The sequence below is a fragment of the Leiobunum rupestre genome, chromosome 3, assembly GCF_980474605.1.
Source record: "Leiobunum rupestre chromosome 3, qqLeiRupe1.1.hap1, whole genome shotgun sequence".
In the NCBI taxonomy this organism is placed as follows: Eukaryota; Metazoa; Arthropoda; class Arachnida; order Opiliones; family Sclerosomatidae; genus Leiobunum; species Leiobunum rupestre.
This window is the reverse complement of record NC_143386.1, coordinates 8,965,187-8,983,806: the sequence shown is the minus strand read 5'-3', so window position 1 is coordinate 8,983,806 and position 18,620 is coordinate 8,965,187. Positions and strand designations below refer to the sequence as shown.

The following is an 18,620-nucleotide window of genomic DNA, read 5'->3' as shown; positions in this document are numbered from 1 at the left end:
GTACGAGTAACTTTTCTTTGACATTAGTTTATTTTTTAGATTTAATTTTTCGCGAGCGCTACTATATCGAAATTGTATCTTTAATTTTATCTTTACAAATTAATTGTTCTTAAACTTACTTAACTTTGTTAGTGTACCTACGTACATTCATTTTCGTAAAGTTGTAAGTTCTGATGTAAGGGATGTACATGCGAAGTACCGAAGGAATGAATGTAAATTGATAGACTGGAATTCAGTGGTAGAAATAAGTAAATAACCACTCATTTGTTAAGTGTTATCGGTAATTCGGTACACAAAAAAGGATCAACACACACTCAGGTTTTAGTAATGTTTAAATTCACAATTTACTCTAATTATTTTGTCGCGTACCCATTTTACCCAAAAATTTCACAACTTGCTTCAAAAAAATTAAATAATCCACGTGGATGGATTTGAAAAAATTGTGGTGCCGGATTAAGGACTAGGCCTACTAGGCACAGGCATATGGGCCCCCACCAACAGAAAGCCCCCCACCACTGATGAAATCAATGGATTTTCCACTGATTCGATTTAAAGGGGCTCCAAAATTAAGTGTAAAAAAAAAGAAAGTTGAGCATGCTTTTCCTTCACCCAACCCCTCACTCGGCCTTGGCAGAGGCGGGCAGAGGCAACCGTAAATTTCGCACTTTACTGACTTTACACACATTTTGCCACCGAAATTTGGAGCCCCTTTAAGAGAAAAACATACCAGGCTTGTTGCTTAATTATTTGAAAAATCATTATTCTCGTGACATAAGCTCAACTTCGGGACACGCGAGTTTTCTGAAAAATGAACTTAATCATGTGGTGAAACATCCGAAAGCGTAAGCTCTTAAGTGAGAACGAAGACGAACAACAACATTATAATTGGTCAGCAGACGAAGATTAATAAAAGTTTATTAGTTTAACTGCTTAAAACATGTTTAAACTGTTGAATTTGCAATATTAAATACTTTTGATGATAATAAACGTTTGTGAAATAAACTTGTAATTACTTATTTTTTCTTATTTACATCGTTTAAATGCATTTACTGGTTATTAGTCACCAGTGGCGTAGCGTGGGCCAGTGTCGCCCGGGGCGGAATCATAATTCCAAGGAGGATAGGAAGAGAGGTGAAGTAGAAGGGATGAACGCGCCAAAATCATCCTTGTAAAAAGGGGCAATTTTGCCGCCCTCCTAATGGTGGCGCCCGGGGTGGTCCGCCCTCCACCCCCCTCGCTACGCCACTGTTAGTCACTATTTACCACTTTTTGTCACTGACATAGACTTTATTCTAAAAAGTCACATTTCGGTAACACTGCGTGGAAATATCAGAACATCGACGAGGGAGATACTGCCTGGACCTACTTTGTTGCTAACCCTCGACGCGGTATCACGAATGATGGCCTGATTTTGACAAGGGACTACGTCTGGTGAACCCTGCGAAACCATCACTTCTATCCATTCCGAGTGACTCTTCACCAAGCACTTCACGATGGCGATACGGAACGTCATTATGACTTTTGGAAATGGCTGAGCATCACTGCATCACGCGTGAAGAAAACCGTTATTTTCTTCATCTACTTTTGGTGTTCGATGAATGTTCGTTTTCCACAGATGGCCCTTTCAACCACCAGAATAACCACTTGTGAGATGAGTTAATCCTCACTGGGGATTCGCTTACAATCATCAAGTCCAATTTCAAAGTATTGGCGGGTCTGGTCGGCGATCGACTGATCGGCCCTTTTTTGGCCACATCGACAGAACGAACAGAATTATTTGGAGCTCTTACAGAACGAAGTATCGAAATTTTATCTCAACGGAAAAGGTGAAGCCTAACCGGATAGAGAGCCATCTTTCGTTAATCAGAAGCGTCGTTAAAATGTACCTTCTCTTGTCGGGCCTTCATAATAACAAGAGACACGCCACGGACATTCAATAAACAGGACGAGTCACTGAGTTGAAAAAAGTGGGGTGGCGGAGTGGTTAGCACTTTCGCCTCGCAGCAATAGGAGCCGGGTTCGATCCCAACTTGTGGCACTGGGTGAAAACTCGGAACAACTCCTTCCGCGTTGAGTTTGCGAGTTCTCTCCCCGCTGGTTTAAGGGTTTTCCCCCGAGCTCTTCGGTTTCCTCTTCCATAAAAACTTGTTGAGGTTAACGGTAATAGTTAGTGTAGGGAGCTGTTGGCTCGCGTGGCATGCAGGGCTTGCCACCACCCTCCTACGCATAGTAACCCGGCCACCTGAATTAATGGCTTCAAAAGTCGCTTGAAGAGTTAGGCCTAAGGTGGTGCCTTGGGTATTAGCCTAGCTGATTATTATTATAAAAAAAAATCGCCGCGAAATGTCCCACGTCTCTGCGGATACTTTTCGCGCAAATAGAGTCCATGTAAGCAAACCGTGACGTCACGATTTCGAAAGCACGCGTAAAAGTCGTCTGCTTTGCTGGCTGTCCCTTATCTATTCGGAAGAAAACAAATGAAGATATATTAATTTTAGGATTTAAAATGAATTATCTTAATAATAAATTAATAAAGAAAGAAAAATTAATTCCCATCAACACATAGAGATCTTTTAGTTTTTCCCATTGTCAACCATATCTGGTATTAACGTATCAACAAAAATGCAAAATTTTCATGACAAAAATGAAAGCTCGCCTAAATAACACTCGGCTCCGCCATTTTCCTTTTTTCATCGACTCTCCTTTTAACTGAGAAATTTGGTTTAAGTACTGCCAGATTTTGGGACAAATAAGGCGATAATTACTTATATATACTCGTGCTGTATATTCAATGTCCGTGGTCACGCGAACATATTATTTCGCGTAATTTTTCGTCACGAGCTTTCAAATATCAAAACATTTCAAACCCGTTAACCCCAGTTATTCGCAACAGCTCGAAATCTTTCCTTCCGCTTTCTTGTCGAAATGGCATCTTCACTGACCAATAAGTTAATTGGAATTGGTGCGGTGGCCGTTGCATTCGGTGGAGCGTATTTGTATTCTCGGAGTAGAAATCAGACGTCTTCGAGGCCCGATTCAGGCGCCAGAACCTCATCCGGTACTTGGCCTGTGGACGGTACTTCCGCTAAGCCCAACCCGAAGACGACAGAAGAAGGAACACTTCAGAAAGATGGGACCAAGAGAAACGTTGAAGACAGTAGTGATGTTCCAGAGAAAGGTACATCTTTTCGTCCTAATTCCGATGAAAGAATCTCATCTGGTACTTGGCCTGGTAGTAGTACTTCCGCTAAGCCCAGCCCGAAGAAAACCGAAGTAGAAAGCGCCAAGACAAAAGGGACAACTATGAAAGAAGAGACCAAAGAAGAAGCCGAAGACGCGACCAGGAAAAACGTCAGTGGCGTTTTTCCAGTGACAACTAAGACTTTCAGTAAGATATTAACCGGCGTAAAAGGTAAAATTCTGAATGAATCCGTTAAACCCAAAGAAAACGAAGACGCTGATGGTGAGATTACCAAGATTCGGCCGAAACCAAATTGAATCTTGAAGAAAAGGACCAGAAAACCAAGATGAACGCTAGAGAACTAAATTTAAAAATGTTTCTGCCAAAATCTGAAAAATTGTGTATTGACTTCAAAACATTCTTTATATGTATATAATAATAAAAAAATACGTGTTTTATACGCTAGTCGCTCCCTTAGAGAAACCGAACAAAACTACTCAGCGACTGAGATCGAGTGTCTCGGAATCTTATACGCGGAGGAACAATTTGGGTCGTATATTGAGGGAACCCATTGTACGTTTTGATTGAAACGCAGCGCAGTGGTAGAAAGTTAGGCACTGACAAGAATGGTTGAACGGATGGCAAACTCTTCCTTTACAAAGATATCGGAAGGTTTGTAAATGGGTGCGATAGTGTTGGAATCCTAATCCCCGAGTCCTTAAAGGGGAACGGTCAAGCTTTAACCAGTTAGATAGCCCTACAGCCCATTAAAAACTAAAATTTATGCCGAAAACCACATCAAAAAATATTGAGAGGTTAATTTTTAATAAAATAAAGAAATTTCGGTAAATCGAAAAGCGCGCGTCCGCCGCGACACCGGCTGAGAAGTCGGTGAGACAAAAACAACGTAAAAGCGCGCGCTGCTGAAGACGCAAAAAAATATGATTTGCACGCGCGGCGCGTTCCAGTTATAAGAGACCTAAATTGCACGATAGAGATAAGGGTAGCGATATACCGATCCGTGGGTCCCTTTGGGGGGAAACAGTCCCCTTTGGGGGTAAGCAGTCCCCCCGACAGCCCCCCATTTGCGAACATTTTCGGCAGGTCAATAGGTCAAATACCGATAGCTGGAGGATCTCCCATTTAGCGTCCCTATTCGGTAGGGGTGGTGGAATCATCTGACATGATGTTATGCAAACAGCCAGTAGCTATAAACCCGAGTAACTTGCCTATTTACATATAGGTCAATAGGTCCCTCATTATTTCTCAACCACTTGTCAAAACCTATCCGTCTTAGGGAATGTCCCCCTACGGCATCTGTCAAACACTTTTCTCCACGTGCGAGTGGTGTTATGCAATAAACCCAAGAAGTTCAATAGGTCGAGCCTTTTGTTCACAACTATTTTCGCCGACAAACACTTTCCCCGTGTAACATTATTTTCAAACACTTTCACCACGCGCAAAGCTATCCGTCTTACGGAATATCCCCACCTAGGGGGGTAAAAGGTAGCTAGTGAATTGCCCTTACCCAAGTGCGTAAAATAGGCACAGCGGGTGTCCCCCCCCCCCGCGATGGCTAAAAGTGTCGTTTTGGAAAAAGAGTCGAATGTAAAAAGGGGGACAGTTATATAATCAAAAACTTTAAAAAAAGACGCTTCAAATTGGGAGTATTGTTATGATATTTTTGGTACAAAAGTTTTGTCGAAGATGGTTATAAAAGTTTTCAAAAAGATGGCGATGTTTTTCAACTAGAATTTTAACCAGCGGCTATACGATCTAAGACGCTTCAAATTGTATTTTGTCCCCGATTTATCCAACTTTTTACATCAGGTGGGGATTCTTCGCGCTAGAAATAGCAACTTCCCTTACATTTCACTGAAAAAACATTGATACTTCCTTCACTGCCATAACTTTATTATATGCAGTTTTATTTTCCAGAATCACAATTATTAAAGAGAAAAAAATACCCAACCACCTTAAAATTACCCAACACAGGTATTCCGACTTGGGCAAGGTTGTTTTTACGTGATGGTGTTCAATTTAAAAGAAAATTACTTCAGCTTTTAAATAAGATTTTTTTTGTATCCACCCTATATCATTTACATATCATTTTTTTATTCTAATTTAACCATAACTTTAAAAACTTTGCAAGTCTGAATAGCTGTGTAGAGTACTATTAAAAGAGATAAATATTTCTTGGTTCAGTTAATGTGATGATTCGAGTTAAAAATTTGCATAGGTTAGAGTTATTGGATTGAAGGAAACTTCAGTGTTTTCAGGGTGATAATTAAGGGAAGTTGCCTTACAATATAGTTGAAAATTATCTTTTTAAGTCTGTGTTCACCCATTGAATATGTTAGGAAGTGAAAAAATTTCATTTAGCAAGCTTTTCTTAAATTTTGGTATCGACCCTGTATCATTTAAAAGCTCAAGCATTGTTTTTATCAAGTTAATTTTAAACATATCTTAAAACAAGCTTCCCTAAGTCTGACTAGCTTTGTAAGGTAATAATAAAATAGCTAAATATTTTTTGGGTTTAATAATTGTGATTCTTAGTGAAAATGTTCCATATATTACAGTATTAGGTTGGCTAATTCTTTTTTTCATCTGCTACCATACTCAATGGGTGAACATAGAATAACAAAGGTAATTTTCCACTATATTTAAAGCCAACTTCCCTTACATTTCATTATGAAAACAGTGAAGCTTCTTTCAATGCGATAACTTAATTACATGCATTTTTTTCCCAGAATTACCATAATTGAATCGAAAAATTATCCAACTTAGCTTATCAGACTTGGGCAAAGTGGTTTTTAAGTGATGGTGTTAAATAATAAAATATACTTCAGCTTTTGAATAAGATTTTTTTCTATCCAACCTATACCATTTATATAAAAGCTGAAGTAATTTATCCATTCAATTCAACAAGCATTAAAAAACCAGGTTCAAGTCAGAATAGCTGTGCAAAGTACTAATAAAGTAGTAAATGTTTTTGGTTCAATTGATCTGATGAAAAATTTTCATATGGTAAAGTTACTGGACTGATGGAAGCTTCAGTGTTTTCAGAGCGAAGTCTTCTATTCACCCACTGAATATGTTAACGAGTGAAAAAATTTCATTTAGCAAGCTTTTACTAAATTTAAGTTTGATATTTTGGTATCCATCGTCGTGTAAAATATATTTAAAAGCTAAAGCAATTTTTTTCCAAATTCATTTGAATCATAAATTAAAACAACCTTCCCTAAGTCTGACTAGGGTAATAATAAAATAGCTTTGCTAAATATTTTTAGTTTCAATAATTGAGATTCTGGGTGAAATATTTATATATATATTACAGTATTAAGTTGGCTAATTGTTAAAGTGTTTTTTTAACTGCTATTTTCCTTCAAAGTGATAACTATAATATATACAAATTTATCACTCAGAATCATAATTATTGAACCCAAAAATTAAAGTTTTAAATTATAGCGTTTAACGGGATAATTTAAAAATTGCCGCGTTATTGAGTTAAGCCTAGGTGATTTGTTTATACCAATCAAGCATAAATAAATACATTCTTGACCAAATACACAATACAAATATCTACTTAACTAAAATGGCCCCATTATGAACTTAATTATTACTTTAAAATAATGAAATTTAAAATTCTACTCACTATTTTGTATTTGATGATAATTTGTGTGCCGTGATACGATCATCTTCAATTGCACCACGGCAAAGCCGTTACACTTTGAAACTAGTGAAAACTGCCACCTCCACAAGATGGTGGGCTCAAGCCGTCGGTTACACGGTATTACCGAAAATTTACTGTTAATATAACGGTTAATCGACGAACAGGACTATAGCTGTTGCGTACAGCAACTATCTAGTAACTCTAACGGTAAAAGTTGGTACTGGAATTTACCTGTTAAAATTTAACAGGAAGCTACAGTAATTTTTAAGTGTAGCATATGAAAGTATTAATTTTCAAAAAGTGCATTTAAATTGAAGTGAGTCCTATTTTTGGATTCCCCTTTCACATTGGGAAACTCTAAGTATTTATCAACAGTAGCATATGAAAGTATTAATTTTCAAAAAGTGCATTTAAATTGAAGTGATTCTTATTTTTGGATTCCCCTTTCACAATGGGAAAAGTGTCTTTCTCAAACATTGTAATTGCACATGTGATACCTTATGAGGACCGGGTAAATCCATATACACGTAATGCAATGCAGTTTACAATTCGTGTACTTAGATTGAAAAGTTTTTAAAGATCAATTTTAATCAACAAGATAGAATCGCTAAGTACTTTGTGGGTTTAAAAAGAGGGACTCGTTCAATGTTTAAACCACATTCAAAGAGTTTTGTCGTCAAATTAGAAGCAATTCTCAGAAAATCTTTAAAAAAAATGTAAGTATAAAATCTGTTCATTATAAAATTATTTGTCTTTTAACATATATGTATATTTTAAAGGAATTGCATATTCCAAGTCTTTTTTTAACAAGTTTATTTCTAGAAATGAAAAGGACATGTTTTATCGAGGCAAACTTTTTCCGTGTGAATGGAGAAAGCGTGAAAATTATTAGTTTCGAAATGATATTTACAAATCTTATCCACTCTAAAGTCCATTTTTCGGGTATTAGTAAGTATTTCATACAAACTAACTTCTAAGTTTGAAGAAAATATGAAAATATGATCTCACCTAGATCTGTTTGAGGTACCGTAAAGCTGTTTATTTCCAATCTAAAAGAATTCTGAGTATAAGAATTCCACCAGGTGTATTAAAAGCGGACCACACATATATTTGTGTTTAAATTGTGATATGTTAGGGACTAAGAGAGCAGCCAATTTGTCATAGTGCGAAGTAACTGGTGGATGTTGTGTATTTCCAAAAATTAAAAAATAATAATAGTATGTGTGTTTTCTATTATTTTTCCACCTATATTTGCGTATTGAAATCTATTTTAACGTATTGAACGTAGAGTCAGAGGTTTTTATAGTATTTTACTACCTATATTTACATTTTGGAAAGCTATTTAAACGTATTGAACGTAAAGAGTATTTTGGAATATTTATTTAATTAAAACATTTCTTAATTTCTTTATAGCCTAAAAATATTTACAATATTTACAAATTTTTATATTGTTTAACTTCTTTCATTTTTAAAATTGTAATTGCTTGACTTAAATAAAGCGTGAAAATTATTAGTTTCGAAATGATATTTACAAATCGGTCATCTTTTAAAATTTGACTAGTAACCCTGAAAAAGGTTCATTTTCGAATTTAAATTTTAATACATTTTATTATAGCCCTAATGCTAAGCTTTTGTATGGTGTCTGGTTTGTTAGGAGTATTTCGGTTGTAAGTCCAAAAATACGTGAAAAAACGTTTATCCACAGAAACGCAGTAATTAAAAAAAAACAATTATTTTGTTTTGAATATTGTTTGAGCATTGTCTAGACATATTTTAGGAATTTACAGAATGGTAGTCGGCGCCGCGCCCCAGACCGCGTCCCCCGGGAAATCGGGAGGGCTTCGTATATCAACATATTGTGTTCCAATTTACATAATAATGAGATCAGCCATTTTAATTCGCATATTTATAAATATTGTCGCGACCAAAGAAGACGGCGAGGTGGGGAGGGCTTCGTATATCAAAATATTGTATTCAGGCCAACTTTTTCACTATGCTATATTGTTTTACTAGTCACTATATAATGTCTGAGTTTTACGCGCACTGTGATTTTCGCAACTTACCATTAATATATTAGCATCTCTGTATAATGTATATAAACTATGTATAATATTTTATTTCACAAGGCGTCGGTTAACGCATTGCAGTTACATTAACATCTCTGCAAAATATCGCACTAATCATTCACTCAATCAGCTAAAGCACATATCGTGATGCCTACATGTAAGTCGTTCCGGCTTCGTAGGTATGTCTCTTAAGTAAGTAAATAAATAAATAAATAAATAAATAAATCTAACCGTCATATAAACATTTGTAAGTACACATATTGTACTTTCGTTACTTGAAACTTCAGATTAGCTAGATTGTATCGCTAATTAATCCACTGAATATTTTAGTGTCCCATTTTTGTGAATAATTCCAAACCGAGTTAGTTTTGTTTGAAGTTACGAGCAGACCTGTTTCAATAAAGTATTAAAACGAAATTTATTTTTTCTGTTTGACAGAGAAAAGATTCGTTCATACCAAAAAAAGGTAACTTTGTCCATCGCAAGTTAATGCGAACTTGTCGTATTGTCGAAAACGTATACCGTTAAATTGTCAAAGCTCTTAAAGGCTGGTTTCCACTAGGGCAAAAAGGACATAACGGCGACAGTCGACGCAAATACTTCCCCGAGCTCATCGGTTTCCCCTTTCGATAATAACTCGTGGAGGTTTAAGATAATAATATGTAATGACTAACGTAGCTAAACGATAATAGTAAGTTATGACTAACGTAGTTTAATGATAATAGTTAGTAATGACTAAACGCAAAATTTAACCATGGTTAATTTAAACTAGTAAATAGTAAGTAATATACTATAGAGACAGATACTTCATGGTTTAAAATAAACTTTTATTAAAAAGAATATTGGTGAAGCTTTTCGAGCCCACTCGCTCCTTTTAAACCCAGATAGAAATGGCGAAAAAATCCAAATACAAACAGATAGAACGCGTAAAAAGTCATAACCTGGGCGCCGCGCGTGCGTGGATTTCCCGGGGGACGCGGTCTGGGGCGCGGCGCCAACTACCATTCTGCAAATTCCCAAAATATGTCTAGACAATGCACAAACAATATTCAAAACAAAATAATTTTTTTTTAATTACTGCGTTTCTGTGGATAAACGTTTTTCACGTATTTTTGGACTTACAACCGAAATACTCCTAACAAACCAGACAAAATACAAAAGCTTAGCATTAGGGCTATAATAAAATGTATTAAAATTTTAATTCGAAAATGAACCTTTTTCATGCTTACCCGTCAAATTTTAAAAGATGACCGATTTGTAAATATCATTTCGAAACTAATAATTTTCACGCTTTATTTAAGTCAAGCTTTTACAATTTTAAAAATGAAAGAAGTTAAACAATATAAAAATTTGTAAATATTGTAAATATTTTTAGGCAATAAAGAAATTAAGAAATATTTTAATTAAATAAATATTCCAAAATACTCTTTACGTAAATGTAAATATAGGTAGTAAAATACTATAAAAACCTCTGACTCTACGTTCAATACGTTAAAATAGATTTCAATACGCAAATATAGGTGGAAAAATAATAGAAAACACACATACTATTATTATTTTTTAATTTTTGGAAATACACAACATCCACCAGTTACTTCGCACTATGACAAATTGGCTGCTCTCTTAGTCCCTAACATATCACAATTTAAACACAAATATATGTGTGGTCCGCTTTTAATACACCTGGTGGAATTCTTATACTCAGAATTCTTTTAGATTGGAAATAAACAGCTTTACGGTACCGCAAACAGATCTAGGTGAGATCATATTTTCATATTTTCTTCAAACTTAGAAGTTAGTTTGTATGAAATACTTACTAATACCCGAAAAATGGACTTTAGAGTGGATAAGATTTGTAAATATCATTTCGAAACTAATAATTTTCACGCTTTCTCCATTCACACGGAAAAAGTTTGCCTCGATAAAACATGTCCTTTTCATTTCTAGAAATAAACTTGTTAAAAAAAAGACTTGGAATATGCAATTCCTTTAAAATATACATATATGTTAAAAGACAAATAATTTTATAATGAACAGATTTTATACTTACATTTTTTTTAAAGATTTTCTGAGAATTGCTTCTAATTTGACGACAAAACTCTTTGAATGTGGTTTAAACATTGAACGAGTCCCTCTTTTTAAACCCACAAAGTACTTAGCGATTCTATCTTGTTGATTAAAATTGATCTTTAAAAACTTTTCAATCGAAGTACACGAATTTTAAACTGCATTGCATTACGTGTATATGGATTTACCCGGTCCTCATAAGGTATCACATGTGCAATTACAATGTTTGAGAAAGACACTTTTCCCATTGTGAAAGGGGAATCCAAAAATAAGAATCACTTCAATTTAAATGCACATTTTGAAAATTAATACTTTCATATGCTACACTGTTAAAAATTACTGTAGCTTCCTGTTAAATTTTAACAGGTAAATTCCAGTACCAACTTTTACCGTTAGAGTTACTAGATAGTTGCTGTACGCAACAGCTATAGTCCCGTTCGTCGATTAACCGTTATATTAAAAGTAAATTTTCGGTAATACCGTGTAACCGACGGCTTGAGCCCACCATCTTGTGGAGGTGGCAGTTTTCACTAGTTTCAAAGTGTAACGGCTTTGCCGTGGTGCAATTGAAGATGATCGTATCACGGCACACAAATTATCATCAAATACAAAATAGTGAGTAGAATTTTAAATTTCATTATTTTAAAGTAATAATTAAGTTCATAATGGGGCCATTTTAGTTAAGTAGATATTTGTATTGTGTATTTGGTCAAGAATGTATTTATTTATGCTTGATTGGTATAAACAAATCACCTAGGCTTAACTCAATAACGCGGCAATTTTTAAATTATCCCGTTAAACGCTATAATTTAAAACTTTAATTTTTGGGTTCAATAATTATGATTCTGAGTGATAAATTTGTATATATTATAGTTATCACTTTGAAGGAAAATAGCAGGTAAAAAAACACTTTAACACTTAGCCAACTTAATACTGTAATATATATATAAATATTTCACCCAGAATCTCAATTATTGAAACTAAAAATATTTAGCAAAGCTATTTTATTATTACCCTAGTCAGACTTAGGGAAGGTTGTTTTAATTTATGATTCAAATTAATTTGGAAAAAAATTGCTTTAGCTTTTAAATATATTTTACACGACGATGGATACCAAAATATCAAACTTAAATTTAGTAAAAGCTTGCTAAATGAAATTTTTTCACTCGTTAACATATTCAGTGGTTGAATAGAAGACTTCGCTCTGAAAACACTGAAGCTTCCATCAGTCCAGTAACTTTACCATATGAAAATTTTTCATCAGGTCAATTGAACCAAAAACATTTACTACGTTATTAGTACTTTGCACAGCTATTCTGACTTGAACCTGGTTTTTTAATGCTTGTTGAATTGAATGGATAAATTACTTCAGCTTTTATATAAATGGTATAGGTTGGATAGAAAAAAATCTTATTCAAAAGCTGAAGTATATTTTATTATTTAACACCATCACTTAAAAACCACTTTGCCCAAGTCTGATAAGCTGAGTTGGATAATTTTTCGATTCAATTATGGTAATTCTGGGAAAAAAATTGCATGTAATTAAGTTATCGCATTGAAAGAAGCTTCAGTGTTTTCATAGTGAAATGTAAGGAAAGTTGGCTTTAAATATAGTGGAAAATTATCTTTGTTATTCTATGTTCACCCGTTGAGAATGGTAGCAGGTTAAAAAAAGAATTAGCCAACCTAATACTGTAATATATGGAACATTTTAACTAAGAATCACAATTATTAATCCCAAAAAATATTTAGCTATTTTATTATTACCTTACAAAGCTAGTCAGACTTAGGGAAGCTTGTTTTAAGATATGTTTAAAATTAACTTGATAAAAACAATGCTTGAGCTTTTAAATGATACAGGGTCGATACCAAAATTTAAGAAAAGCTTTGCTGAATGAAATTTTTTCACTTCCTAACATATTCAATGGGTGAACACAGACTTAAAAAGATAATTTTCAACTATATTGTAAGGCAACTTCCCTTAATTATCACCCTGAAAACACTGAAGTTTCCTTCAATCCAATAACTTTAGCCTATGCAAATTTTTCACTCGAATCATCACATTAACTGAACCAAGAAATATTTATCTCTTTTAATAGTACTCTACACAGCTATTCAGACTTGCAAAGTTTTAAAGTGATGGTTAAATTAGAATAAAAAAAATGATATGTAAATGATATAGGGTGGATACAAAAAAAATCTTATTTAAAAGCTGAAGTAATTTTCTTTTAAAAACAACCTTGCCCAATTCGGAATACCTGTGTTGGGTAATTTTAAGGTGGTTGGGTATTTTTTTCTCTTTAATAATTGTGATTCTGGAAAATAAAACTGCATATAATAAAGTTATGGCAGTGAAGGAAGTATCAATGTTTTTTCAGTGAAATGTAAGGGAAGTTGCTATTTCTAGCGCGAAGAATCCCCACCTGATGTAAAAAGTTGGATAAATCGGGGACAAAATACAATTTGAAGCGTCTTAGATCGTATAGCCGCTGGTTAAAATTCTAGTTGAAAAACATCGCCATCTTTTTGAAAACTTTTATAACCATCTTCGACAAAACTTTTGTACCAAAAATATCATAACAATACTCCCAATTTGAAGCGTCTTTTTTTAAAGTTTTTGATTATATAACTGACCCCCTTTTTACATTCGACTCTTTTTCCAAAACGACACTTTTAGCCATCGCGGGGGGGGGACACCCGCTGTGCCTATTTTACGCACTTGGGTAAGGGCAATTCACTAGCTACCTTTTACCCCCCTAGGTGGGGATATTCCGTAAGACGGATAGCTTTGCGCGTGGTGAAAGTGTTTGAAAATAATGTTACACGGGGAAAGTGTTTGTCGGCGAAAATAGTTGTGAACAAAAGGCTCGACCTATTGAACTTCTTGGGTTTATTGCATAACACCACTCGCACGTGGAGAAAAGTGTTTGACAGATGCCGTAGGGGGACATTCCCTAAGACGGATAGGTTTTGACAAGTGGTTGAGAAATAATGAGGGACCTATTGACCTATATGTAAATAGGCAAGTTACTCGGGTTTATAGCTACTGGCTGTTTGCATAACATCATGTCAGATGATTCCACCACCCCTACCGAATAGGGACGCTAAATGGGAGATCCTCCAGCTATCGGTATTTGACCTATTGACCTGCCGAAAATGTTCGCAAATGGGGGGCTGTCGGGGGGACTGCTTACCCCCAAAGGGGGACTGTTTCCCCCCAAAGGGACCCACGGATCGGTATATCGCTACCCTTATCTCTATCGTGCAATTTAGGTCTCTTATAACTGGAACGCGCCGCGCGTGCAAATCATATTTTTTTGCGTCTTCAGCAGCGCGCGCTTTTACGTTGTTTTTGTCTCACCGACTTCTCAGCCGGTGTCGCGGCGGACGCGCGCTTTTCGATTTACCGAAATTTCTTTATTTTATTAAAAATTAACCTCTCAATATTTTTTGATGTGGTTTTCGGCATAAATTTTAGTTTTTAATGGGCTGTAGGGCTATCTAACTGGTTAAAGCTTGACCGTTCCCCTTTAAGGACTCGGGGATTAGGATTCCAACACTATCGCACCCATTTACAAACCTTCCGATATCTTTGTAAAGGAAGAGTTTGCCATCCGTTCAACCATTCTTGTCAGTGCCTAACTTTCTACCACTGCGCTGCGTTTCAATCAAAACGTACAATGGGTTCCCTCAATATACGACCCAAATTGTTCCTCCGCGTATAAGATTCCGAGACACTCGATCTCAGTCGCTGAGTAGTTTTGTTCGGTTTCTCTAAGGGAGCGACTAGCGTATAAAACACATATTTTTTATTATTATATACATATAAAGAATGTTTTGAAGTCAATACACAATTTTTCAGATTTTGGCAGAAACATTTTTAAATTTAGTTCTCTAGCGTTCATCTTGGTTTTCTGGTCCTTTTCTTCAAGATTCAATTTGGTTTCGGCCGAATCTTGGTGATCTCACCATCAGCGTCTTCGTTTTCTTTGGGTTTAACGGATTCATTCAGAATTTTACCTTTTACGCCGGTTAATATCTTACTGAAAGTCTTAGTTGTCACTGGAAAAACGCCACTGACGTTTTTCCTGGTCGCGTCTTCGGCTTCTTCTTTGGTCTCTTCTTTCATAGTTGTCCCTTTTGTCTTGGCGCTTTCTACTTCGGTTTTCTTCGGGTTGGGCTTAGCGGAAGTACTACTACCAGGCCAAGTACCAGATGAGATTCTTTCATCGGAATTAGGACGAAAAGATGTACCTTTCTCTGGAACATCACTACTGTCTTCAACGTTTCTCTTGGTCCCATCTTTCTGAAGTGTTCCTTCTTCTGTCGTCTTCGGGTTGGGCTTAGCGGAAGTGCCGTCCACAGGCCAAGTACCGGATGAGGTTCTGGCGCCTGAATCGGGCCTCGAAGACGTCTGATTTCTACTCCGAGAATACAAATACGCTCCACCGAATGCAACGGCCACCGCACCAATTCCAATTAACTTATTGGTCAGTGAAGATGCCATTTCGACAAGAAAGCGGAAGGAAAGATTTCGAGCTGTTGCGAATAACTGGGGTTAACGGGTTTGAAATGTTTTGATATTTGAGAGCTCGTGACGAAAAATTACGCGAAATAATATGTTCGCGTGACCACGGACATTGAATATACAGCACGAGTATATATAAGTAATTATCGCCTTATTTGTCCCAAAATCTGGCAGTACTTAAACCAAATTTCTCAGGAGTGTCGATGAAAAAAGGAAAATGGCGGAGCCGAGTGTTATTTAGGCGAGCTTTCATTTTTGTCATGAAAATTTTGCATTTTTGTTGATACGTTAATACCAGATATGGTTGACAATGGGAAAATCTAAAAGATCTCTATGTGTTGATGGGAATTAATTTTTCTTTCTTTATTAATTTATTATTAAGATAATTCATTTTAAATCCTAAAATTAATATATCTTCATTTGTTTTCTTCCGACTAGATAAGGGACAGCCAGCAAAGCAGACGACTTTTACGCGTGCTTTCGAAATCGTGACGTCACGGTTTGCTTACATCGACTCTATTTGCGCCAAAAGTATCCGCAGAGACGTGGGACATTTCGCGGCGATTTTTTTTTATAATAATAATCAGCTAGGCTAATACCCAAGGCACCACCTTAGGCCTAAGTCTTCAAGCGACTTTTGAAGCCATTAATTCAGGTGGCCGGGTTACAATGCGTAGGAGGGTGGAGGCAAGCCCTGCATGTCACGCGAGCCAACAGCTCCCTACACTAACTATTACCGTTAACCTCAACAAGTTTTTATGGAAGGGGAAACCGAAGAGCTCGGGGGAAAACCCTTAAACCAGCGGGGAGAGAACTCGCAAACTCAACGCGGAAGGAGTTGTTCCGAGTTTCCACCCAGTGCCACAAGTTGGGATCGAACCCGGCTCCTCTTGCTGCGAGGCGAAAGTGCTAACCACTCCGCCACCCCACTTTTTTCAATTCAGTGACTCGTCCTGTTTATTGAATGTCCGTGGCGTGTCCCTTGTTATTATGAAGGCCCGACAAGAGAAGGTACATTTTAACGACGCTTCTGATTAACGAAAGATGGCTCTCTATCCGGTTAGGCTTCACCTTTTCCGCTGAGATAAAATTTCGCTACTTCGTTCTGTAAGAGCTCCAAATAATTCTGTTCGTTCTGTTGATGTGGCCAAAAAAGGGCCGATCAGTCGATCGCCGACCAGACCCGCCAATTCTTTGAAATTGGACTTGATGATTGTAAGCGAATCATCAGTGAGGATTAACTCATCTCACAAGTGGTTATTCTGGTGGTTGAAAGGGCCAAGGAGGATAGCATGGAGTGCCGACTCCCCGGATTTCTTGAAAAGTGACTGGCAACACTGCAAATTATCGTTTTTAGCAAGTTAACGAGATGGCGATTGTGTTTTTTTGCCCGTCATTTAAAATTTGGTGGTTAATTCGTCTGCTTTTAAAAATAGGTCAGTGAAAACTTAAAAATAGGTGGTAATGTCAATATAAACAAAGGTTTAGGGATAGAAATGTTTAAAAAGAGGCAAGAATTTAGAAAATACTTAAGTTTTAATATAATCTTATTAAAATGCTTGTGTTACTGGACATAATTGCTAAAAGTGTGACAATCCCTGAACTTTCGTATGCTAAAGGTTTAATGAATGCTGGACTCGAGATTGACCACATAAAAGACTACTTATTGTCGCCTTTCTGATTCTTTTATTAGTCTATGGTATTATAGAATAAAAAAAAATCAAAAAATACACTAATTTTAACTATAACATTCATGTTGTACCTGTAACATTATCTATAGATTCTCTATATTTTCGTGTACTGAACTTAAAAGAAAACATAAAACCCTTAAATTATCGTATGTAAAATTTTTCTTATAGTAAAATATTTCCACATACTCCACGTTAAAAACACTGTAAAACCTAAAAATTAAAAATTCTTGTAAATATCAAAAACTTGAAATACATATTATTACTATACACGTTTTCAGTATCAAACATGTTAAACCAATTTACCAAAAACTTATAAAAAAGTATTCCAAAAATTATAAACTTATAAAAATGTATTCCTGATTTTATCAAAATGTGTTTCTAATAAACACGCTTCCTGTGTCCAACCTTGTAGGTTCAATTTGTAACTGTTGTTGAACACGTTAAATAAACATTTCATTTAATTTCATTTAATTTAATTTCATTTCATTTCATTTCATTTCATTTCATTTCATTTCATTTCATTTCATTTCATTTCATTTCTATCTTTACTAGCTAATGACTGATTATAAGAAATTGGTATGGCACTGGTTTTCTTAGGAACAGGATTCTAAACTAGTCTTGCTCTAAAATAGATTAACTTAAATAGGCTGCTGTATTCTTCTTTTTAATATTATTATTATTACCTTTTAATATTAAGGAAATATGTGATCACTACATATTTTCCACTGTTTTTTATAAACATGTTCCTCCTTTCCCAATAGATCTTCTCTTCCAGCGTTTTTTAATCATATCTCACATCTACCAAGATTATGTAAACACAGCCATGTGATTGATCAAGGCTTAACAATAATCATTTTTTTTATATAAATTACAAACCACTCAGAATTCCTTGAAGAAAGAAAAATTGCGCATTACTGCAATTTGCGTAAGAACAGTTTTTACGGCCGTAGTTTTCCCAATGTTTCCAATCGCTGCAGGGGCGTAGGAACGTTTTTAAGTTAAGGGGTACATTGCTAGCGAAGCGAGGCTCACATATATATGATATTAAAAGAGTGGACAAATATTTGGAAATTTTACTTCAATTTGACCAAAACTCGAAAGTTGAATTTGAATTCACACTTGCTTTGTTGTTAAAAGTTTTAAACGACAAATTTATCTTTTTCATAATAGTTGTAAAAACAAATTAACCTAGTAGAAAATTTTGGAGATGACATTGTCGCCTTGTCCCCCTGGTTCGGTTGCTACGCCGCCGAATCGCTGTCACTGACAGCCGTCATCGCGAAAAAGAAAAAAGAAAAAACCAAAAGGGAGTGTTTCAGCAAATCAACTAGATGGCGATAGCGTCGTGGTTTACAAATCTAACTTACACCTATCAATACAAAGGCGGAGTCGGCTCTCCATGCTATCCTCCTTG

The 18,620-nt window shown here is 35.7% G+C and overlaps 2 protein-coding genes across 2 annotated transcripts; one reads left to right on the top strand and one right to left on the bottom strand.

Moving 5' to 3' along the window:
- Nucleotides 1-2,844: 2,844 nt before the first annotated feature.
- Nucleotides 2,845-3,605, top strand: LOC149949405 (uncharacterized). The gene is made up of 2 exons (XM_090169204.1): nucleotides 2,845-3,388; nucleotides 3,446-3,605. The coding sequence occupies exons 1-2, from the start codon at nucleotides 2,926-2,928 to the stop codon at nucleotides 3,496-3,498; spliced, it is 516 nt and encodes a 171-aa protein (XP_090025330.1). The 5' UTR covers nucleotides 2,845-2,925; the 3' UTR covers nucleotides 3,499-3,605.
- An 11,174-nt stretch (nucleotides 3,606-14,779) lies between these two features.
- LOC149949404 (uncharacterized) lies at nucleotides 14,780-15,605 on the bottom strand. The gene is made up of 2 exons (XM_090169203.1): nucleotides 15,032-15,605; nucleotides 14,780-14,974 (listed from the first exon to the last, which is right to left on the bottom strand). The coding sequence occupies exons 1-2, from the start codon at nucleotides 15,492-15,494 to the stop codon at nucleotides 14,922-14,924; spliced, it is 516 nt and encodes a 171-aa protein (XP_090025329.1). The 5' UTR covers nucleotides 15,495-15,605; the 3' UTR covers nucleotides 14,780-14,921.
- Nucleotides 15,606-18,620: the final 3,015 nt, after the last annotated feature.

Excerpts from the sequence above, each read along its gene's own strand:
- LOC149949404 (XM_090169203.1), bottom strand. The coding sequence starts at position 15,494 with ATGGCATCTTCACTGACCAATAAGTTAATTGGAATTGGTGCGGTGGCC. Across the intron at positions 14,975-15,031 it reads AGTGACAACTAAGACTTTCA|AAAACGAAGACGCTGATGGT; the intron begins GTAAGATATTAA and ends TTAAACCCAAAG.
- LOC149949405 (XM_090169204.1), top strand. The coding sequence starts at position 2,926 with ATGGCATCTTCACTGACCAATAAGTTAATTGGAATTGGTGCGGTGGCC. Across the intron at positions 3,389-3,445 it reads AGTGACAACTAAGACTTTCA|AAAACGAAGACGCTGATGGT; the intron begins GTAAGATATTAA and ends TTAAACCCAAAG.